Source organism: Cynoglossus semilaevis, chromosome 1 (assembly GCF_000523025.1).
Source record: "Cynoglossus semilaevis isolate Cse_v1.0 chromosome 1, Cse_v1.0, whole genome shotgun sequence".
Classification (NCBI taxonomy): Eukaryota; Metazoa; Chordata; class Actinopteri; order Pleuronectiformes; family Cynoglossidae; genus Cynoglossus; species Cynoglossus semilaevis.
Genome location: NC_024307.1, coordinates 15926280 through 15944136, shown reverse-complemented (window position 1 = coordinate 15944136; position 17857 = coordinate 15926280). Strand labels below are relative to the sequence as shown.

The 17857-nt window shown below is 43.3% G+C and overlaps 2 protein-coding genes across 4 annotated transcripts in view; both read left to right on the top strand.

Moving 5' to 3' along the window:
- Positions 1 to 9616, top strand: part of vps39 (VPS39 subunit of HOPS complex) — an 18920-nt gene extending 9304 nt beyond the window's left edge. For 2 of the 3 annotated variants that reach the window (XM_017037391.2, XM_008313993.3), the window contains exons 15-24: positions 377 to 463; positions 1263 to 1336; positions 1431 to 1647; positions 2106 to 2234; positions 2580 to 2682; positions 2814 to 2859; positions 3209 to 3358; positions 6269 to 6403; positions 6670 to 6761; positions 7548 to 9616. In XM_017037391.2, the coding sequence (XP_016892880.1) occupies positions 377 to 463; positions 1263 to 1336; positions 1431 to 1647; positions 2106 to 2234; positions 2580 to 2682; positions 2814 to 2859; positions 3209 to 3358; positions 6269 to 6403; positions 6670 to 6761; positions 7548 to 7629 (1115 nt within the window). In that variant the 3' untranslated portion in view covers positions 7630 to 9616. The remainder of the gene's footprint in view (positions 1 to 376; positions 464 to 1262; positions 1337 to 1430; positions 1648 to 2105; positions 2235 to 2579; positions 2683 to 2813; positions 2860 to 3208; positions 3359 to 6268; positions 6404 to 6669; positions 6762 to 7547) is intronic. The other variant, XR_003049676.1, reaches the window with a different exon arrangement.
- Positions 9617 to 17355: 7739 nt separating this feature from the next.
- The window catches only part of galnt16 (UDP-N-acetyl-alpha-D-galactosamine:polypeptide N-acetylgalactosaminyltransferase 16), a 32071-nt gene continuing 31569 nt past the window's right edge, over positions 17356 to 17857 (top strand). The window contains exon 1 of the mRNA XM_008314011.3: positions 17356 to 17765. Coding sequence (XP_008312233.1) covers positions 17538 to 17765 — 228 coding nt within the window. The 5' untranslated portion in view covers positions 17356 to 17537. The remainder of the gene's footprint in view (positions 17766 to 17857) is intronic.

The following is a 17857-nucleotide window of genomic DNA, read 5'->3' as shown; positions in this document are numbered from 1 at the left end:
TTCCTCTCAGCAGAGGTCTGCTGCGTGGAGTTCCACTCCTCGTCCTCACGGAGCAGATCTTCTTCTTGTTTGTTTCTGGCAGTAATCTACGGTAGATTCCGAGCTGTTCCCGCTGTGCGTGCGTCTGGTTTTAATCGTCCAGCTTTAGACTCTGTGCTCATGATGTCGACCCCCCCCCCCCCCCCCCCCCCTCTCTCCCTCCCTCTCTCACCATCTGCCAACTCGATGCAGCTGTTGCTGGTCACCAATTAACACAGTGCATGTGCTGCTGTTGGCAGAGCCATTATGTAAGGCAGAGTGGATGACGCAGTGCTCCTCTCCATCACTCCGACTAATCTCCCGTTTGTTCTGCTTCATCCTCTTTGACCCCTCGCAGCTCTGCAGGTTCTTCTGGAACAGTCCACCAAGGCCAACTCTCCACTGAAGGGCCACGAGCGAACGGTGGAATACCTCCAGAGACTGGGTGAGTGAGTGAACTCTGCTCTGTGCTGGATAATTAATGATGGATAAAGTGTATGGTCCACACATGTAGCATCACTGTGAGACTTTGGTCCAAAGTTATGGCTGTTGTTTTTTATTTTAAATTTAAGTGTGAAAAAACTTCATGAAAAAAACAATTTGCTCTTGATTTTTGGAGAACTGCAGCAGACGATCATCTGGTTACTGAGAAACTGCCAGAACACAGTCAAACGATCGTACTCTAAATCCAGATTTAGTTTTTTAATGTCTCAGTGAATGACTAGAATTCAATATTTGTCTCTGATTTTCTCATCTATTAACAACAGGTCTGTTCTGTTGTTTGACTTATTCTGTTACATGGTTACAGATCATGAGTAAAGTGCAAATGAAAAATTGAGGGTTTTTTTTCCTGGTTAGATAGTGTAGTGGTTAGTGTGTCTGGTGCCTCCTGTGGTAGCCTGTGGTAGTTGCAGAAAACTCACACTACAGTTCCCTGTGTGTAATAGTTTCTATGATTACACAGCCAACTGTAGAAAAACAGCAAAAACAGGCTGGAATTATAGTTTTGCTTTTCATTCATCAATTGTTCACACAGATAATTCTTTATCACAAACTCTTCTTAACTTTTATTAAATGTTTTGTACTATATTTACCTTTCTTCCATTGTACTGTAGCCACATTTACTCATGACTTTTTTTGTTTTCCATGAAAATAGAAAATACCAAGTTAGTATTTAAATCAGATTTCAGTCGTCATTATCTGTAATTTAAACCTCACTGCTTTGCTCTAACCCTCCGACACAGGAGTGGAGAACATGGGAATGATCTTTGAGTTTTCACCCTGGGTGCTGAAGAACTGTCCTGAGGACGGACTGAAGGTATCAGGACACACGTAGAATCTGAGCGATGTTTTTTGTTATCAATTTTAAATTTAAATTTCTTAATTTGATCAATAAAATCTCTCCTGTCCAGATTTTCACTGAAGACCTGACGGAAGTGGAGACTTTGCCTCGGGACAAGGTGCTGAACTTCCTGAAGGACGGCTTCAAAGAGCTGGCCATTCCATATCTGGAGCACATAATCAATGTGTGGGACGAGAAGGAGCCGGAGTTTCACAACGTCCTGACCCTGCTCTACCTGGAGAGTGTTCAAGTCCTGATGAAGGAATATCTCAAATCTCTGCCAGAAGGTGTGAACGAAATATGAACTGACGTTTGGTTTTAATTTGGGTTTTAGGAACATGAAAATGACTGCATTTTTAATATTGTTACATCTGGTGATCATTTTCTGAGTAATCCTCCCAGTCGGTTTTTGTGTTTCTGAGAGAAATGTCGTCATTACATTTTTATAAAAGCCGTTGGTGGATGAAGAGTTTCATTTTATCCCACAGCAGGACACCAGTTCACTACAGATTCATTTGACCTACACACACACACACACAAGTAATCCATTAATCAATTCCTGATATAAAATTAAACTCTATTGGACTCTCCTTGTTGTAAGACAGTTAGAATTACCATCAAATATATGAATGTTTAACTTGTATATGAAACTGGAGGGACAGTTTGGGGAGAACGATGTAACCAAACAGGTCTTTAAATGAAGGGTGTCTGAGCTAACGATGCTAACAGTAGGTGCTCTGTGCAGGAGTTCCAGCTGTGGCTGCAGGACAAGAGGAGGGAAAACTGGGAGAGTTCAGGAAGAAGCTGCTGTTTTTCCTGGAAACTTCCAGCAGCTACGAACCATCCAGACTCATCAGTAACTTTCCCTTTGATGGTGAGAAGTGACCTGAGGTCAAGGTCAAACCGCTAAAACACACAACCTGTGTGCAACTTAGGTTTTTTTTTTTTTTTTTACAATATTTGAATATGTTTTTTCATTTTATTTAAGAAAAAGTTCAGTGATTGTGACTTAAATATGAACCAAAGTGTTATAATATTTTTCAAAAAAAAATCAGTTTAACTTCTCTGTTGCATCCCATCATGTGCTCGGTTGCTCTTGTCTTTCTGTTCAATTAATCTCCTCAGTTTAACTTCTCTGTTTCATCCCATCATGTGCTCGGTTGCTCTTGAGCTGAAGGGTTAGACCTGACCTTTTGACCTTTGTCTTTGTATTTCTAAGGTCTACTGGAGGAGCGGGCTTTACTCCTGGGTCGAATGGGCAACCACGAGCAGGCGCTCTTCATATACGTGCACATACTGAAGGACACCAGCATGGCTGAAGAGTGAGGACTGTGATCTGAGAGTGGATCAGCTGTTGTTTTACAGAACTTTTGTTGTTGTTGTTGTTGTTGTTCACCTTGTACATAAATGTATTAATTACTAATGCTCATGTTCTTATTTGAATCTCCTGCAGATACTGTCACCGACACTACAACAGCTCAGTCGAAGGAAACAAAGATGTAAGTGTGTTTTTCTTTGATTATTTCTCTGTAGAAAGTCTAACACACACATCTAAAAGATTCTGTGGAAATAAATGTACATATCTCCAGTTTCCTTCCTGTGATGGCACTTATTTCCTGTTTCTATTTTCTCTGTTTTTTCTGGGGGAGTGTAATGCATTACATTTATTGTTGCTGAATCTATTAGTACTAGTTGAGTGCACATAAATAACAGTAAATACTGTGTGCGTCAGCTATAGTCTGGGTCAGCATGGACAGCAGCGTCGTCCTTGTTCTGTAATGTTCCCTAACATGACGGAGTCCCACATCAACTCCATCAAACACTCACGTCTGTCCTCCTGCTCTGCAGGTTTATCTGTCGCTGTTGAGAATGTACCTGTCGCCTCCTGACGTCCGCTGTCTGGGGCCCATCAAGATGGAGGTGTCTGGGCCTCAGGCCAACCTGCAGGCGGCTCTGCAGGTCCTGGAGCTCCACCACAGCAAACTCAACACCACCAAGGTGAGGAAAGAGCCCACGGTCATGTCTCTGTCTGAACTCCTCAGACCTGCCGACAGATTGGTGGATTATTAATCCAAGTTTCCTCTGCAGCGTCTTCTGTCAGGGTCTCTAATCTGCTAATCAAACCCCAGTGAGGATTAGTTTCTAATCCAGTCCAGGCGACTGTTTGAGAATCTGGTCAGTGGTTCCTGACAGCTGGCCATTTTATTAGGTACAGCAGTTCAAACTCCGGATGTTGATGATAAAACCAGACGTCACACAGTAATGAGAATGAAATACAACTGAAGGCACTCTAAATGTTGTCATTGTTTACTGGTCTACTCATCTACCACCTGCTGGTGCAACCAGAGATTTGCATCAGGAGGGTGCAGCATAGAATCTGCATTTGCAAATTTTTTAAGACAAAAAAAAAATCAGAAGAGACCTGGAGACTGGATGTTGCAAAGTAAAAGTATGTATTTATTATATTCTATATAAGTTCTGCCAAATCAGCATCCACCGAACAAACACGTGGCTGGAAACAGTCATATGTTCGTAGGTTTGTTTTTGACACCATAGAACTAAACAGTAAAATATGACGGTTCTGGAACACAGACCAGAACTGTTTGGTTGGTTTAAAACGGTTCCTGTAACTAAAGCCTGCTGCAGCTGTGTGGTGGAAGTGAAGCCAGGACGACACTGTAAACTGTTTAACAATCCAGGAAACACGGAGTTCATCGTAATTGTTCAACTGTGGTGGGAAGGATCAGGCTGTGGTGTGAACGTGACAAGCATCTGCGCTCTGATTGAGACAAACACCATAACTGAAGTTGACACTCGTTCAGTCAGAGCTGGTCATGTGGCAGTGAGTCTGACGTTTCCAACCACAGTCGTCATCAGAGGTTTGACTTTCACTGGGATCAGATGAGATGACACTGCTGGCTGAAAAAGCAGTCAAGTCCACAGAGAAGAAGGGGTTTACAGCAGGAGACACCATCACTCCCCTCAGATCTCCAACATCTGCTCCGACATCCCAACTAGTCCAAAGTTAATTCAATTAAAGTCTTTCTTCTATTTTGGATTAAAACAAACCCTATTTTCATGGCAAATGACTTTGAGGTCAAAGTTCAGAGAACACTGTCCAATGATGGCGTCCCAGGAGAAGAGTTTGATGAAGCTCTGCTTTTAGCTGAAGTCTCCACGGAGAAGAAAAATCTCCATACACTTCTGGTCAGCAGATTGTCTTTTCCTGTTTTTCTTCTCGTTAATGTTCTTGTTGTTTGTCTTGTAATCTTCTCGTGAATCTTATTGTTGTTGTTTTTTTCTTGTTCTTTTGTTGAATCTTCTTGTTTTTCTTGGTCTTCCTGCTCTTGTTCTTGTGTCATTGTTTTTCTCCTCCCTCTTGTTCTTTTTCTTCTTCTGCTGCTGCTGCTCCCTTCAATATCAATGATCTCACCCTGTATCCTCCCTGTTTGTACTGCTCCACTTCCATCCCCTCGTCACTACATCCATAAATCTCCATCTCCAACACCCTTTGTTACATATATCCAGTATTTCTCCTCAACAAACGTCCAAACCACCTCAACCTCACCTCTCCACCTTTATCTCCAAACTGCTCCACCTAAACTGTTCCTCTGGTCTGGTCACTGCCAGTGAAAACCTCAGCTCTTCATCTCCTCTGCTTTTAGACTCTTAGACTCTAAACCACACATCATAGCAGCTCTCACTACTGACCTCTGCTGTCACAGATCATCCCTGACCTCCGTCTCCATCCGTTCACTATAATCTGTTCTACTGACGTGTGTCGTCCTTAGAGACAGTGTCATGAAGTAAAAACAAATCAGCAAAATCAAACTCAGTCTTGGCTGCCGCTGCCGCTGTTGTTGGTAACTTCGCTCTGACCGACTGTGACTGATGGTCATTGTGTGGGACAGAGTCCACTGAACTGTGTCCAACCACAGGAAACATCACATCTGAGGCCCGTCATGTGGAAAACCACATCTTTGTTGTGGTGTGAAGGTTCAGATCTGTCCTTCAGCTGTGATCACACTTCACTGCTTTAATATGACAATCACTTTCACTGGCCGTTCTCCCAGAAGAGAGTCCTAAATACAACATGTGACTAAAATGAAGTCATTTTATGTCCACTGTGGGTTGGGGACGATGAACGACCCATTGTTAAGTTCGAGCTAGTCTCTGGTTTTATGTGTTTGGTCCAACGATCCAAACAAATGCATTTAAATATGAACCTGTTTCTGCCTCCAGCTGCACATTGACTGTGTCTGAAGTTTCTAAAAACAAAACTGTGACGTCCTATACATCATGTGACCTGTCGACTGATCAGATGTTAACCTAATATCAAGGTGATTGTTTGCAGTAGTACTCAGGTTGCACAGTAGGCTCAGGTAGTTCTGCTCTGCCTCGACAACAGTGGCAGAAGTTGATCATGAAAAATAGATGAAGCCATTTCATTTCAAAGGAGGGAAATCTGAGGCCACTCCATATGTTTATGACGGTCCATATTTTTTTACATCCATGGCCTCAATGGTGTTCTTTAGTAGAAATTGATCATTGTGTAAAATTGTAATCACATTTAGAGGAAAATCGATCAAATACAACGGGTGATAATTAGATCCTCAGAGTCCCAAGAACACAGGACACTTTAAAAAAAGGTGTCCTGTGTCTGTGTGAGGATTAGTCACCAGCAGGCTGTCCTGGGAAACCTTTGAAAAACCTCCTTTCTCCTCCTGGAGACCAATGTCTGATCCAACTGATCCCTTTGTGCTGACATCCTGGAATCCTGGAGAATCTTGACAGACAAATACTTCTGATGCGTTCATAATGTCAGAGAGGCCGGGATCTGTTTAGAATGAACCAACCAACAAAGGTCGGGACTAAACCCTCAAATAAAGCCCACTGTTTGGTTTCCAGGCCATCAATCTGCTCCCGGCAAACACTCCGATCCGGGAGATCCGGGTTTTCCTGGAGAGCGTCCTGGAGGAGAAGGCTCAGAGGAAACGCTGCAACCAGGTCCTGAAGAGTCTGCTGCAGGCCGAGTACCTCAGGGTGAGTCCTCATCACTTTGGTGTCAGAGGTCATCGTGTCATTGGCAGCTGGGACACTATGTGTTCATACTGGGCTCTAACGCTAACCTGTTCTGTTTGTTTGCTTCAAAAATAAATTGGAAAAATGCTGTGACTGTTTGACAAGATCTAATGTTATGATGTCATAATTAATACTTATTATATGGTTTAAATGTATTGTTTATTATTTAAACTGACAGTTTGATATCGGTGCATGTGTAATAACTGTGTGTGTGTGTGCGTGCGCAGGTGCAGGAGGAGAGAATCTTCCACCAGCAGGTGAAGTGTGTCATCACAGAAGAAAAGACCTGCAGAGTCTGCAAAAAGAAGATCGGCAACAGGTAACGATCCACAAAACACCAACAGATTCACAGTCGAAGTTCGTACAAAACAACTGAAGAGGAAAACAACGTACAGTACTGAAGTACTACGAAGTGTCCAGCCTGGAAAGACTTTTCATTCACACTTTAGCCTGAAGAGGGCAGTGTAAATATATGAGATCAACATGTTCTCGATCGTATTCCACATCACTCATGCATCCTGATTTTCACGTTAGCGTTTTTGTCTTGAGGATTTTATCAACGACTGTTTTACTTCACACACTTGTTCCTCCTAACGCAGCGATTCCCAACCACTGGGCCGTGGAACACTGCTGGGCCGTGAGAGGGCTTTGCTCATCAAAACATGAAAGGCAGAACAGTTAAATACTCTTCTGCTAGGTGGCAGCAGATGGCTATGAAAACTAAACAAAAAAAAAACATAATCAGAGCTGTTGAAGAAGATCTTTGTGAGTGTCTTTCTTCAATTCCTGCCAGTATGTCAGTGCTGTCTTCAACTAAACAGGCTGAGATTTGAGTCAATGATGAGGTCAGTTAAACTATTACATTTTTTTTTTGGTGATGTTTTTTTGGCAGTGTGTTGTGGGATTTTTCCTGAGGATTTATGTGTTTTGGGTCAAAAAAGGAAACAGTGAAGAAACAGTGCTCTAACCTTCACTGCCACACACGTCTGTCTGTAGACTGTCTGTAGACTGTCTGTAGACTGTCTGTAGACTGTCTGTGGACCTGTTGTGATGCTGTCATTACCCACGGTCAGTGAACTCCTCCTCTGTCCATTTTCTGCCGCAGTGCCTTCGCCAGGTACCCAAACAGTGTGGTGGTTCATTACTTCTGCTGCAAGGACCGCACCGTGTGTCCCAGCGAGCAGTAACTCCTCGTCCTCCCGTCATCCTTCCTCCTCGTGGACGTCCATCAGAGACCATCCATCCAGAATGGTTCTGAGTGCTGAACTGTGAGTGCAAAATCATTTTTGGTTGGCTTCCTTGTTTCTCTCGCTTTAAGCCAAGACGAGGACTTTCTGACTGTGCATGAAGAAACAGGAAGTGAGTCCAGGCTCAGTCAGCAGGAGGAGACACTGAGAAAGACAGGGGGAGACAGTGAAGAAGACGAGGAGAGGCAAACGCTGAACCTTGAAGGAGCTGCTCCTGTGACCTTAGTCAGGAGTTTGTCAGTCTCTCCTCTGGTGAAGGACCAGGAGACGAAAGGAGCTGTGGACCATGTTTGTCCTCCTGTCTGTCTTTGTCCTCCACCAACACTGTGTTCTTTTATATGAACTCTGCTTCTTGGCCATAAATACTGAGCACTAAAGCTCTGCTCTGCCTTGTGTGACCAGAGATTGTCTTTGGAATGAAGTGGCATGTCTGTCTTTTCTTTTGTTTAGCATGTCCTGGTACTGACCGGACAAAACAAAGTCAAACCTGCAAGATTCTTTTTTTTATTGTACATTAAAGTTAAAGGAAATATATTTCTGGTTTTAACACATGGGGGCGTTGTTTATGGTCAGAGATTACTGTAAGTTTGGAAAAAGTTTTATTTGTTGATGGTTAAGGTTACACAGCTGAACAACATTTAGGGTCTAGGACGTCAAGAAGCTGTCCCTAATAAAATGGCCAGTGACTGGAGGTGCAGGTTTATTGGCTGACGAGGCCTGTAATCCTCCACACAAACCCTGTTTTTTTTTTCTTAAAGGCTGGGTGTTTCATAGGGAGTCATTCAATGTTGCAGAGCACTGGTCATGTTATTTTGAGGACAATAACAGAAATATTCTACTTCCAGAGTTTTGCTTCTGTAAACACTCCAGAAATTTGGTCTTTGTTGGAAAAAGAGTTTAATGTATCTGTGTCCTTAACAACAGACACTGAAAACTGTTGAATTGTCCTTTAAGTCAAGTGGCGTTTTTCCACCTCTCATTAAATACTATTCTCTTCATCTCCTCCTCTTTGTGAATAGACAACATTGAAGGTTTTTAATGATATTTTTGACTATTCTGACCGTTGTTTATTCTTTTTCTCTTCATCCTGACGTTTAATGAAGCAGAATGAAACGATGGCCGTGGTTGATGGTCAGCACTGTTGTCAAATTCAAATAAAATTAACTTAAAATTAACTTAATATGAACACGACGCAGTAGAGTTCAGGTAACGAGATCAATATTTTAACCTTGTTCTGGTACAATATTAATACGAGGATGACGTTGAAACATGTCCAGTATTTGTACTGGTGATGGACCAGAGCAGGAGAAATCCTCAAACACTGATGAAGGTCTGTGTACAGCAGCAGGTTTATGATGAAAACAGTTGACCTGTGACCTGTGACCTTTGACCTGACAGATGGAGGCAGCTGTTTTTCTCTGCTGTGAACTACTGAGTGACGGGGTTTTATTCTTTACCACTGACGTTACAACTGGACGTGACGTCAGTGTCTGAGCAGCGGTCTGACCTGTGCACATTGTTTAAGGCAATATTCTAATGAAGTGGAGTGAAATCGATGAAGCAGCAGCAGGACTTCAACAGAAGGATGAAGATCAGCCAGTGTTTTCAGTGAATGTTGAAACTCTGGCCAATGAGAAATGTGATCAATTAAATATGTCTTTTTTTTAAAACCGCAATCACAGTTGAATCAACATTCAACCACAAATCATTAGCATCTTTGAAACAGTCGACGACAAACGTTGCACAGATTCTTTACTCTGACTGTTTGAGCTCCGCTCGTCTGTTTGTTTGTTTGTTTGTTTGTGTTGATCAGTTGTACCACAGTGTGTTCACCGTGCAGACACTGAGTATTATGATGATACCACAGGTACTGTGTGTGTGGTGGGGCGGGGGGGCGATGTGTAATAAACAAACATTTCCACTCCCACTGGTGTCTGTGTGACGACTTCCTGTCTCAGTCGTTGATGATTCAGTTTTATTTTCCTCAGTTATTTACCTTAATACTTTTAGTGTTGATTTAACCCTTTCATGCATGATGGTCACTACAGTGGACAGCTGAAATGTCATTTTCTTTGATAAGAATAGGTTTTGATGGCTGTGTTGCATATAAGCCTCTACAGTGGACGCCTGAGAATCACCCAACACTGCCATACAGTGGTCAGCCTTTGCAACTGCAGAATAATTGTGTCAACATTCAAAAAGAAAATTTGGTGTATAAAAACAGAACCAAATCAGTTCTTATTTTTATGTCTAAAAACACATAAAAACTCTTAGTAACATTTTTTAACTCAGTATATCATGGGTCATGCATCAAAGGGTTAAATCCAATTTCCTTCTTGTGAGAATACGATTTGGTGACGATTACGATGTCATTGTATGTCCGTCAGACAGTGGGCAGGTGGTCAGTGCTCTGCTCATACAGCATGAAGATCACCAGTTTGCTGGTTTGATTCCCGGTCTTTCTGTATGGAGTCTCCGTGTTCTCACCAGGTTTTCCAGTTTCCTCTCAGTCCAACAACAACAACAATGTGACTGCAGGTGTGAATGTTAGTGTGAATGAGTGTTTGTGATGGACTGGAGACCTGTCCAGGGTGTGACCCCGCCCTCACCTGACCACTGCTGCTCCACTCTTCACCGTGTGAAGGATTCACTGTTAAAAGATGAATGGATCTTCATGGTAAAACTGGGCCGTGACCGGATTCTTTCAATAGGACCCAGTTTTCCGTGGGGTTCAGAGTTTAGCCAGAGTCTGCAGACTTCCCAGCTGTGGCCTACATACAGTAGGCTGCAGGCCCTGAAGTGGGACACGGCTCTTATCTTGTCATGGACAGTGCAGCTTCATCTCCTGTGGAACTCCTCATCTATCCCTGATGGGCTCAGTATTGTGGAGGCCGTGCTGCGGAGAATGGTCTCACTGTTACTTGTCCTGTTAATGGACTTCCTGTACTGAGCTCAGCCAGCTGGAGTAACAGAATCACAACAAGGACCACTGCTCAGCAACGCACTTAGTCACACACACACACACACACACACACACACACACACAGAGTCGCTGAGCGCTGCCAACTGCAACGTTACACTGCAGCCGCAGATGGACTTTTATCTGTGCTGCGTCCAGAGTGTTGGAGCAGCAGCGGAGCAGATGGACGCGGCACAGAGGGACTCAGATACAGGTAGTGAGTGTGAGACCACGCTGAATTATTCATCAGGAGTGTGTGTGTGTGTGTTTCACTGCAGCGTTGTCATGTCTGCGATGATTCACCAGTGTGTGTGTGTGTGTGTGTGCAAATGGAAAAGACCTTCCAGTCAGAGTTGGCCCACGGTGGCTGAGTCTCCCCCACAGCAGGCTCTGACTGACACCAACCAGAGGATCGCTCTGGTCACACTTTGTTTCCTCCAGCAAATATATAATGATGAAAGACTGTAATCCTCCCTCACCCTCCCTCATCCTCCCTCACCCAAAACACACTCTTTACATATTGTTGTAATATTATGAAATATTGTTTCTGGTTTACATATTTATATATTTAATATGTAAAAACATATACTATCTAAACGTATTTAAATAGTATATGTTTTTACTTGTTTATATACTATATATTATACTATATGTATTTTACATATTAACAATTATTGTTTTCATATTATATATTTGTTTTATTTGCTTTCATATTGGTATGATTTATATATTATATATTTATATATTATATATTTACATTACATTACATATATTTATACATACATATATTTACATATATATGTTTACATACTGTTTACATGATCGTATATTGTTTACATATTAATATATTAAATATATTTTACAGAATGTTAAATCAATTTGAATTTTTTACAGTATTAAATGTTGTTACTTGTTTACACATTTGATTTGCTTTACATTTTACGAATTATTGCCATAGTATTTTAGGTTTTATATACGTTTTCTATATTATACATGTTTACAAGTATAAATGTTATTAACGTTACATCAAGACAGAGTCAGGGAATGTAGTGTGAATTAAACCTTTTCCCACACATCTGTAAATACAACATGAACACCAGGTTCATGCTACGTCCGTCATATTCCGTCAGCTCAGTCTGGTTAGCAGGACAGCAGGTTTACTCAGGGAGGCGTCTGTCGTCGGCTGTCACTCAATCATTGTTTCATCATTTATGTTTAAATAAAAAGGTCTGTTTGAACAGATTGTTGTGTGATTGTCACGCAGTTGGAGGTGTTGAAGGTGTTGCCGTGGCTAACAGTCGACAGGTTCATGTTCAGAAGTGTCAGCCTCACAGACATTCTACTGACTGTACCGTCTTTGGTATAGAATGAAAACATAGATGTATATCTGTTAGAAGTCCACTCTGGACTCAAACCCCGCGGTCTGTGATTCCTCATCAGGTCCGTCAGTGGTTCAAACCTGCTGAAACCGGTTTGTTAGTGTGAACTGAAACATTGTGTCTCCAGCCTGAAACACCAAGATAAAAAAAGGTTTGTTTCATGTGAAGGGAGTGAAAACTCCAAATGTCACTCTGACAGTTAGAGGCAGAAAATAACAACAACTAAGATGGTTAACACAAAACAGGTGAGAAGGGTGAGGTAATCACTGAGGAGGAGGGAAACAAAGGAGGCGGAGCCATGAGGACCAGAGAGTCTGAACACCTGGGAGGGAGACCAGACCTAAGACAAGAACAGACTAAGAAAACGATGGGCGTTAGCACTTTAGCGCCCCCTGGTAATGCTCCGGGAACATTCACCTCACGGAGCTGCTGACATGTCTGTAAAATTTCATTCCTGCAGCGTCGACATGATGGTTTTTACAGTATAAGAACAGAGGTTTTCCTCTGCTGGCTGGAGTCTACATTTAGTCTACATCACAGTAAAACATATTTCCGTCTGATTCTGAGACATGTCTGTCTACACATCTGGATTATTGAAGCTGGTGTTTGTGGTGTTTTATGGATCATAAAGATGGCCGCTCTCCACAGGAGGAGCGTTTGCTCCTTACTCCTCGTTGCTGAGACCAAGACCAACAAGAGTTGCTGCTGCTGTGGTTTCCATTATCCTAGTGTGTCAATACTGTTGTTGACTGATAAATAAACCAAACTTCACTTTTGTTTTTATACCAAAGTGTCAGACAGTTTGCAGCTGCAGGATGTAGAAGGTGGAGAACCGGAACGTTAGCTCAGTCTGTCCATAGATGTGGTCTGTCATCACCACCTGTGCTAGCTTATATGGTTCCTTAAGGTCTAATGATATGTCAGTGACATGTATGGTGACGTGAACAGATCACAGCTGGGTTCTTCACACACCTGTCTCACAGCCCTGTTCTGTACGGCTGCTGTCTTCTTTACCTTGAAATAGTAATGAGTACGGATGTCCGATAATATCGACCGACCGATGTTAGCATATTATGTAATATCTGTAAGAATCGTTACAGAATATTTTTTTCCTCCCATAATGAAAAACCGATAACGCAATGCCTAGGTTTGGCCAAATGATGTGTGCCCTAAAAATAGTTTTGGGGATAAACGACTGTATATTAAAGTGAAAATCACTAGATGGCAGCATTGCAGCTCATTTAATTAATCTCATATTCATACAGCAGTTTGTACAGATAAGAAATTAGGCCTGTCATCAGGCCAAATCAGGCCTATATCGGTTGATATCGGAATCAGAATATTTTTTTCCTCCCATAATGAAAAACCGATAACGCAATGCCTAGGTTTGGCCAAATGATGTGTGCCCTAAAAATAGTTTTGGGGATAAACGACTGTATATTAAAGTGAAAATCACTAGATGGCAGCATTGCAGCTCATTTAATTAATCTCATATTCATACAGCAGTTTGTACAGATAAGAAATTAGGCCTGTCATCAGGCCAAATCAGGCCTATATCGGTTGATATCGGAATCGGAAGTTAAGGGTTTGGACAATATCGGCATATCGAATAACAACAAAAACTAACATCCAGTAGAACTCCACGATCAATAAATCAAGACAAAGGGCTGATCGTTCACAAATTGGCCATTGTTGTCAGATTAGCTCTCGATCGCTAGCTTTTCACCAACTATGAACTACAATCACTTTAACAGTTTGACAAAGTAGAAGAACAGGGTTGGCTTTTTTTTTTTTTTTTCACCTCTAAGATCCCAATACTGCAGCAAAGCACCATGGGAAACCTGTGAGAGTTGATCACAGCTTAATGAGGACAGTGTCTCAGATACAGTAAACGTTTGCTGTCTGTGTGTGCGTGCGCAGTTTGTTTAACACACACATAAATGCACATTCCTGTGTGGAATTCCTCTCTGATAACAGAGGGAAGACTGGCTGTAAACTGTGATCAGGTTCAGGCTTGTACAGTTTAGCCTCAGTGTGTGTGTGTATGTGTGTGTGTGTGAACACAAACACACTGTTGGCAATGAGAATTGAACTGACAACCTGTGTTTTTGCTGCTGTTAGAGATAAAGTCTAAAAACATTGTTTATCTTTACGTATGTTTCATATCATTTTAGCTGTGTTGGCTAACGTCAGGCTAACGTCAGGCTAACGTCAGGCTAACAACAGGCTAACGTCAGGCTAACGTCAGGCTAACGTCAGGCTAACGTCAGGCTAACTAATAGTCATTATGTCCTTATGTTTTTCTTCACTGATTTCTTCTTCTTGTTCATCATCACTCTTTATTTTATTTCATTTCATGTTTTCGAGGACATTTGTCTCAGTAAACCCTTGTCTCCAACTACGGCCAATTTCACTTAGGACATTTTTCTTCTTTTTTTTACTGTCGACATGGGAATGTGAATCTTTGTCTTTCCATGGTTCTCAGAGGAGCGACTGTTGACACAGGCTCTACACCAACGCTGCTGGAAAACTCTCCACCACAGCAGCCTCCGTTTCCTCCCTGCACCCACTAATCTGTACTTCACCAACCCCAGCCTCGGGCTGGACTGGACTGGGCTGGGCCGCACGGCCTGTCCCAGACAAGAGAGTGTGTGCACTGTTGTCCTCAGCTCAGACACCTCAGCTCAGCTGCTGCGGGTTCTAATCCCTTCATCGTCTGAATATGCAGACATTTCCATCCTCCTTCTCTCACAGCACCATTTCTCTTTTTCAGTCCTGGAGTGAAAGAAAAATCGTCCATCCTCCACACTAATGAAGACAAACATCTGAGCCAGATGTGGTGCTGACCTCTGTGACCTCTCCCCCTCCCCCATTAAATAAAGAATTAAAGTCCCCCAGGCTTCAGGCTGTCGGCCCTCTGCAGGCTGGACGGAGGGACGAGGACAGAGGGACGAGAGGAGTGAAAGAAAAATCGTCCATCCTCCACACTAATGAAGACAAACATCTGAGCCAGATGTGGTGCTGACCTCTGTGACCTCTCCCCCTCCCCCATTAAATAAAGAATTGAAGTCCCCCAGGCTTCAGGCTGTCGGCCCTCTGCAGGCTGGACGGAGGGACGAGGACAGAGGGACGAGAACAGAGGGACGAGGACAGAGGGACGAGGACAGAGGGACGAGAACAGAGGGACGGGGACAGAGGGACGGGGACAGAGGGATGAGGACAGAGGGATGAGGACAGAGGGAAAGTCATCAGAGGATATTTTATCAGATGACTCCTGCTCTGGTTTGATTGAGTGAGATTGATGTTACAGATAAGAGTCTGAAAATGCCAGACAATTAGCAAGTACTTATTTTTATTAGAAACATAAAAAACGTGTTAGTAAAAGAAAAAGGTTAACAGTGGAATTAGGCAGAAAGAGACAAACGGAGCTGAAGAAAAGACTGAAGTTTTAAATCATTCAGTTGCAAAACTGTGATGAACCAGTGATTGAAGTAACATCCTGACAGACAACAGACCAAAGGAGACCTGTCCATGTGCCACCACTGGCCCTCAGCCCCTATGTTGGACAGCCCTGGGCGTGGGTAGAAGATCTTCATGAAGCAGAACATGTTGAACATCCACAGCTGCTGCTGTAGAGCCCCCCCCCCCCCCCCCCCCCCCCCCCACCCACACACCCACACAACAGCGATGGTGGTGTGTTGGGGGGGGGTGGTATGAGCTCACAGTGGATTTCTTGTGGGACCTCAGCCTCAGCTCCTCCTCTGTTGATCTTCTTGCAGCTGTTTTAATGCTGTTATAGATCTGCTGCTGCTGCTGTTGTTTTTTTTCTTCTTCCTCTCTCAGAGGTCGTCGTCTTCCTCTTCTGTGATCTGTTCTTGTTCTGTTTAACGCCTCTGATTTATTCTGTACGCAGCAGCGGTCGCCGAGGTCGTCTGATCCAGAATTAGGTTCAGGAGTTTCAGATGAATATTCATGGAGTGTGTGTGTGTGTGTGTGTGTGTGTGTGTTTTCTCTCCTGCAGATCAGTTCAGATGTGTGGCATTAATTGAAGATCTTCATTTACATCCACAGTTCAAATGGACTGGAATCACAGGAGTCCTGGTGCAGTCTGAGGACAAGGGCTGAAGAACAGCCGCTGTTTGTGACTCCTGCTGGAGGAGGAGGAGGAGGAGGAGGAGGAGGAGGAGGAGGAGGAGGAGGAGGAGGAGGAGGAGGAGGAGGAGGAAGCGGAGGAGGGGGAGGAGGAGAGGAAGAAGAGGGGGGGAGAGCAGGAGGGGGAGGAGGAGAGGAAGAAGAGGGGGGGGGGAGCAGGAGGAGGAGGAGGAGGAGGAGGAAGAGGAGGAGGAGGAGGAGGAGAGGAGGTGCAGAGACACCAGGCTCAGAGCTGGGACAGAAACGCTTCTTCAAATGTGCATTCACTGTCATTTCGTTTTTATGCATTTAATCACATTTGATTTTTTCCCCCCGGAAAATAATGTTTAATTTGGGAAAAAAAAATGAAGTCCCTGGACTGGATCGAAAACTTTACTTTCTGTTATTTTCAGCTTCATAAATCAATTTCTCTCAGCTCGGCTGTTTTATGACGGAGGCAGAAACTGAGGAAATGTTTTTTATATTATACATTAGAGCAAGAATAGTTTGGACGATAAATGTCACGGTAGAAAAACGAGAACGTTTCTTTTCCAGACGCACTGTGACCTTCAGTTTTCTACAGATTTAAAAAACAAAATAGTTGGAAGGAAGAACTAAAAGTGGAAGTAAAAAAACATTTAAACATTTTAAAAACATAATAAAAATCTCTATATAATAATAATAACTTAATTAAAATAATAATAATTTAATAATAATATATATATATATATATATATATATACATATATATACACATACACTAAACTACGACATATGATCAAAAATAGTTTGGGTTAAATGCCACTTAGTCATGGTCAAAGGAATCGAATTCAATGAAATCTGAACATGTATTTCGTGTTCCTGGTTATTTTTCTATATATATTTTTTTTTTCTGATTTATGCGACTGTTCTGAACAAATATAAACATGTGATTTTACTGTGATTGTCAGCAGTTACAGCTGAAGAGGACAAACGTCTAGTCCAGTTTCCTAACGAACTCTTCTGTGGGTATTTTTCTTCATATATATTTGGCCTGTGTTTGTGTGTGAGCGCGCGTGCGTGTACGTGTGCGTGTATTTGAGTGTGTGTGTGTGTGTGTGTGTCAGCTCTACGAGCCTCGGCGCTAGGACCTTGGTTGCGTCAGTGCGCAAATCCCCGCACAGACGCAACAGCAGCGGCGCAGAAGAAGCGGCTGAACCAGAGCAGAGACCACAGTCTGCTGCTGCTGCTGCTGCTGCTGCCATTCACACCATCACCGGTGGAGGAGGAGCAGGAGCAGGAGCAGGAGGAGGAGGAGGAGGAGGAGGTGGAGTAGGAAGCTGCACCTTGTGCCGGAGACGCAGCTGATCCACCCGGACTCCGCTCCGTATGGACTCACCATGCGCCGGATACGCGCCAACGCCATCGCGATCCTCACGGTCGCCTGGATCCTAGGAACCTTTTATTACCTGTGGCAGGACAACAAGCCGCAGTCCTCGACCTCAGCCTCGTCCTCGTCCTCGTCCTCGTCGTCCTCAGCGTCACAAAGCCGCGGCAGGAACCATGGACAGAAAGCGGTTCCTGGGAAGCTGGAGGTCCACCGAGACGACAGGACCATCGCTCTGATGGTGAGTGAAAACGGAGGGGGGAGAGAGGGGGGGGGGGGGTGGAAAAACGGGGATAAAAAAAAGGCGTGGGGGGGGGGAGGGGGGGGGCGGGG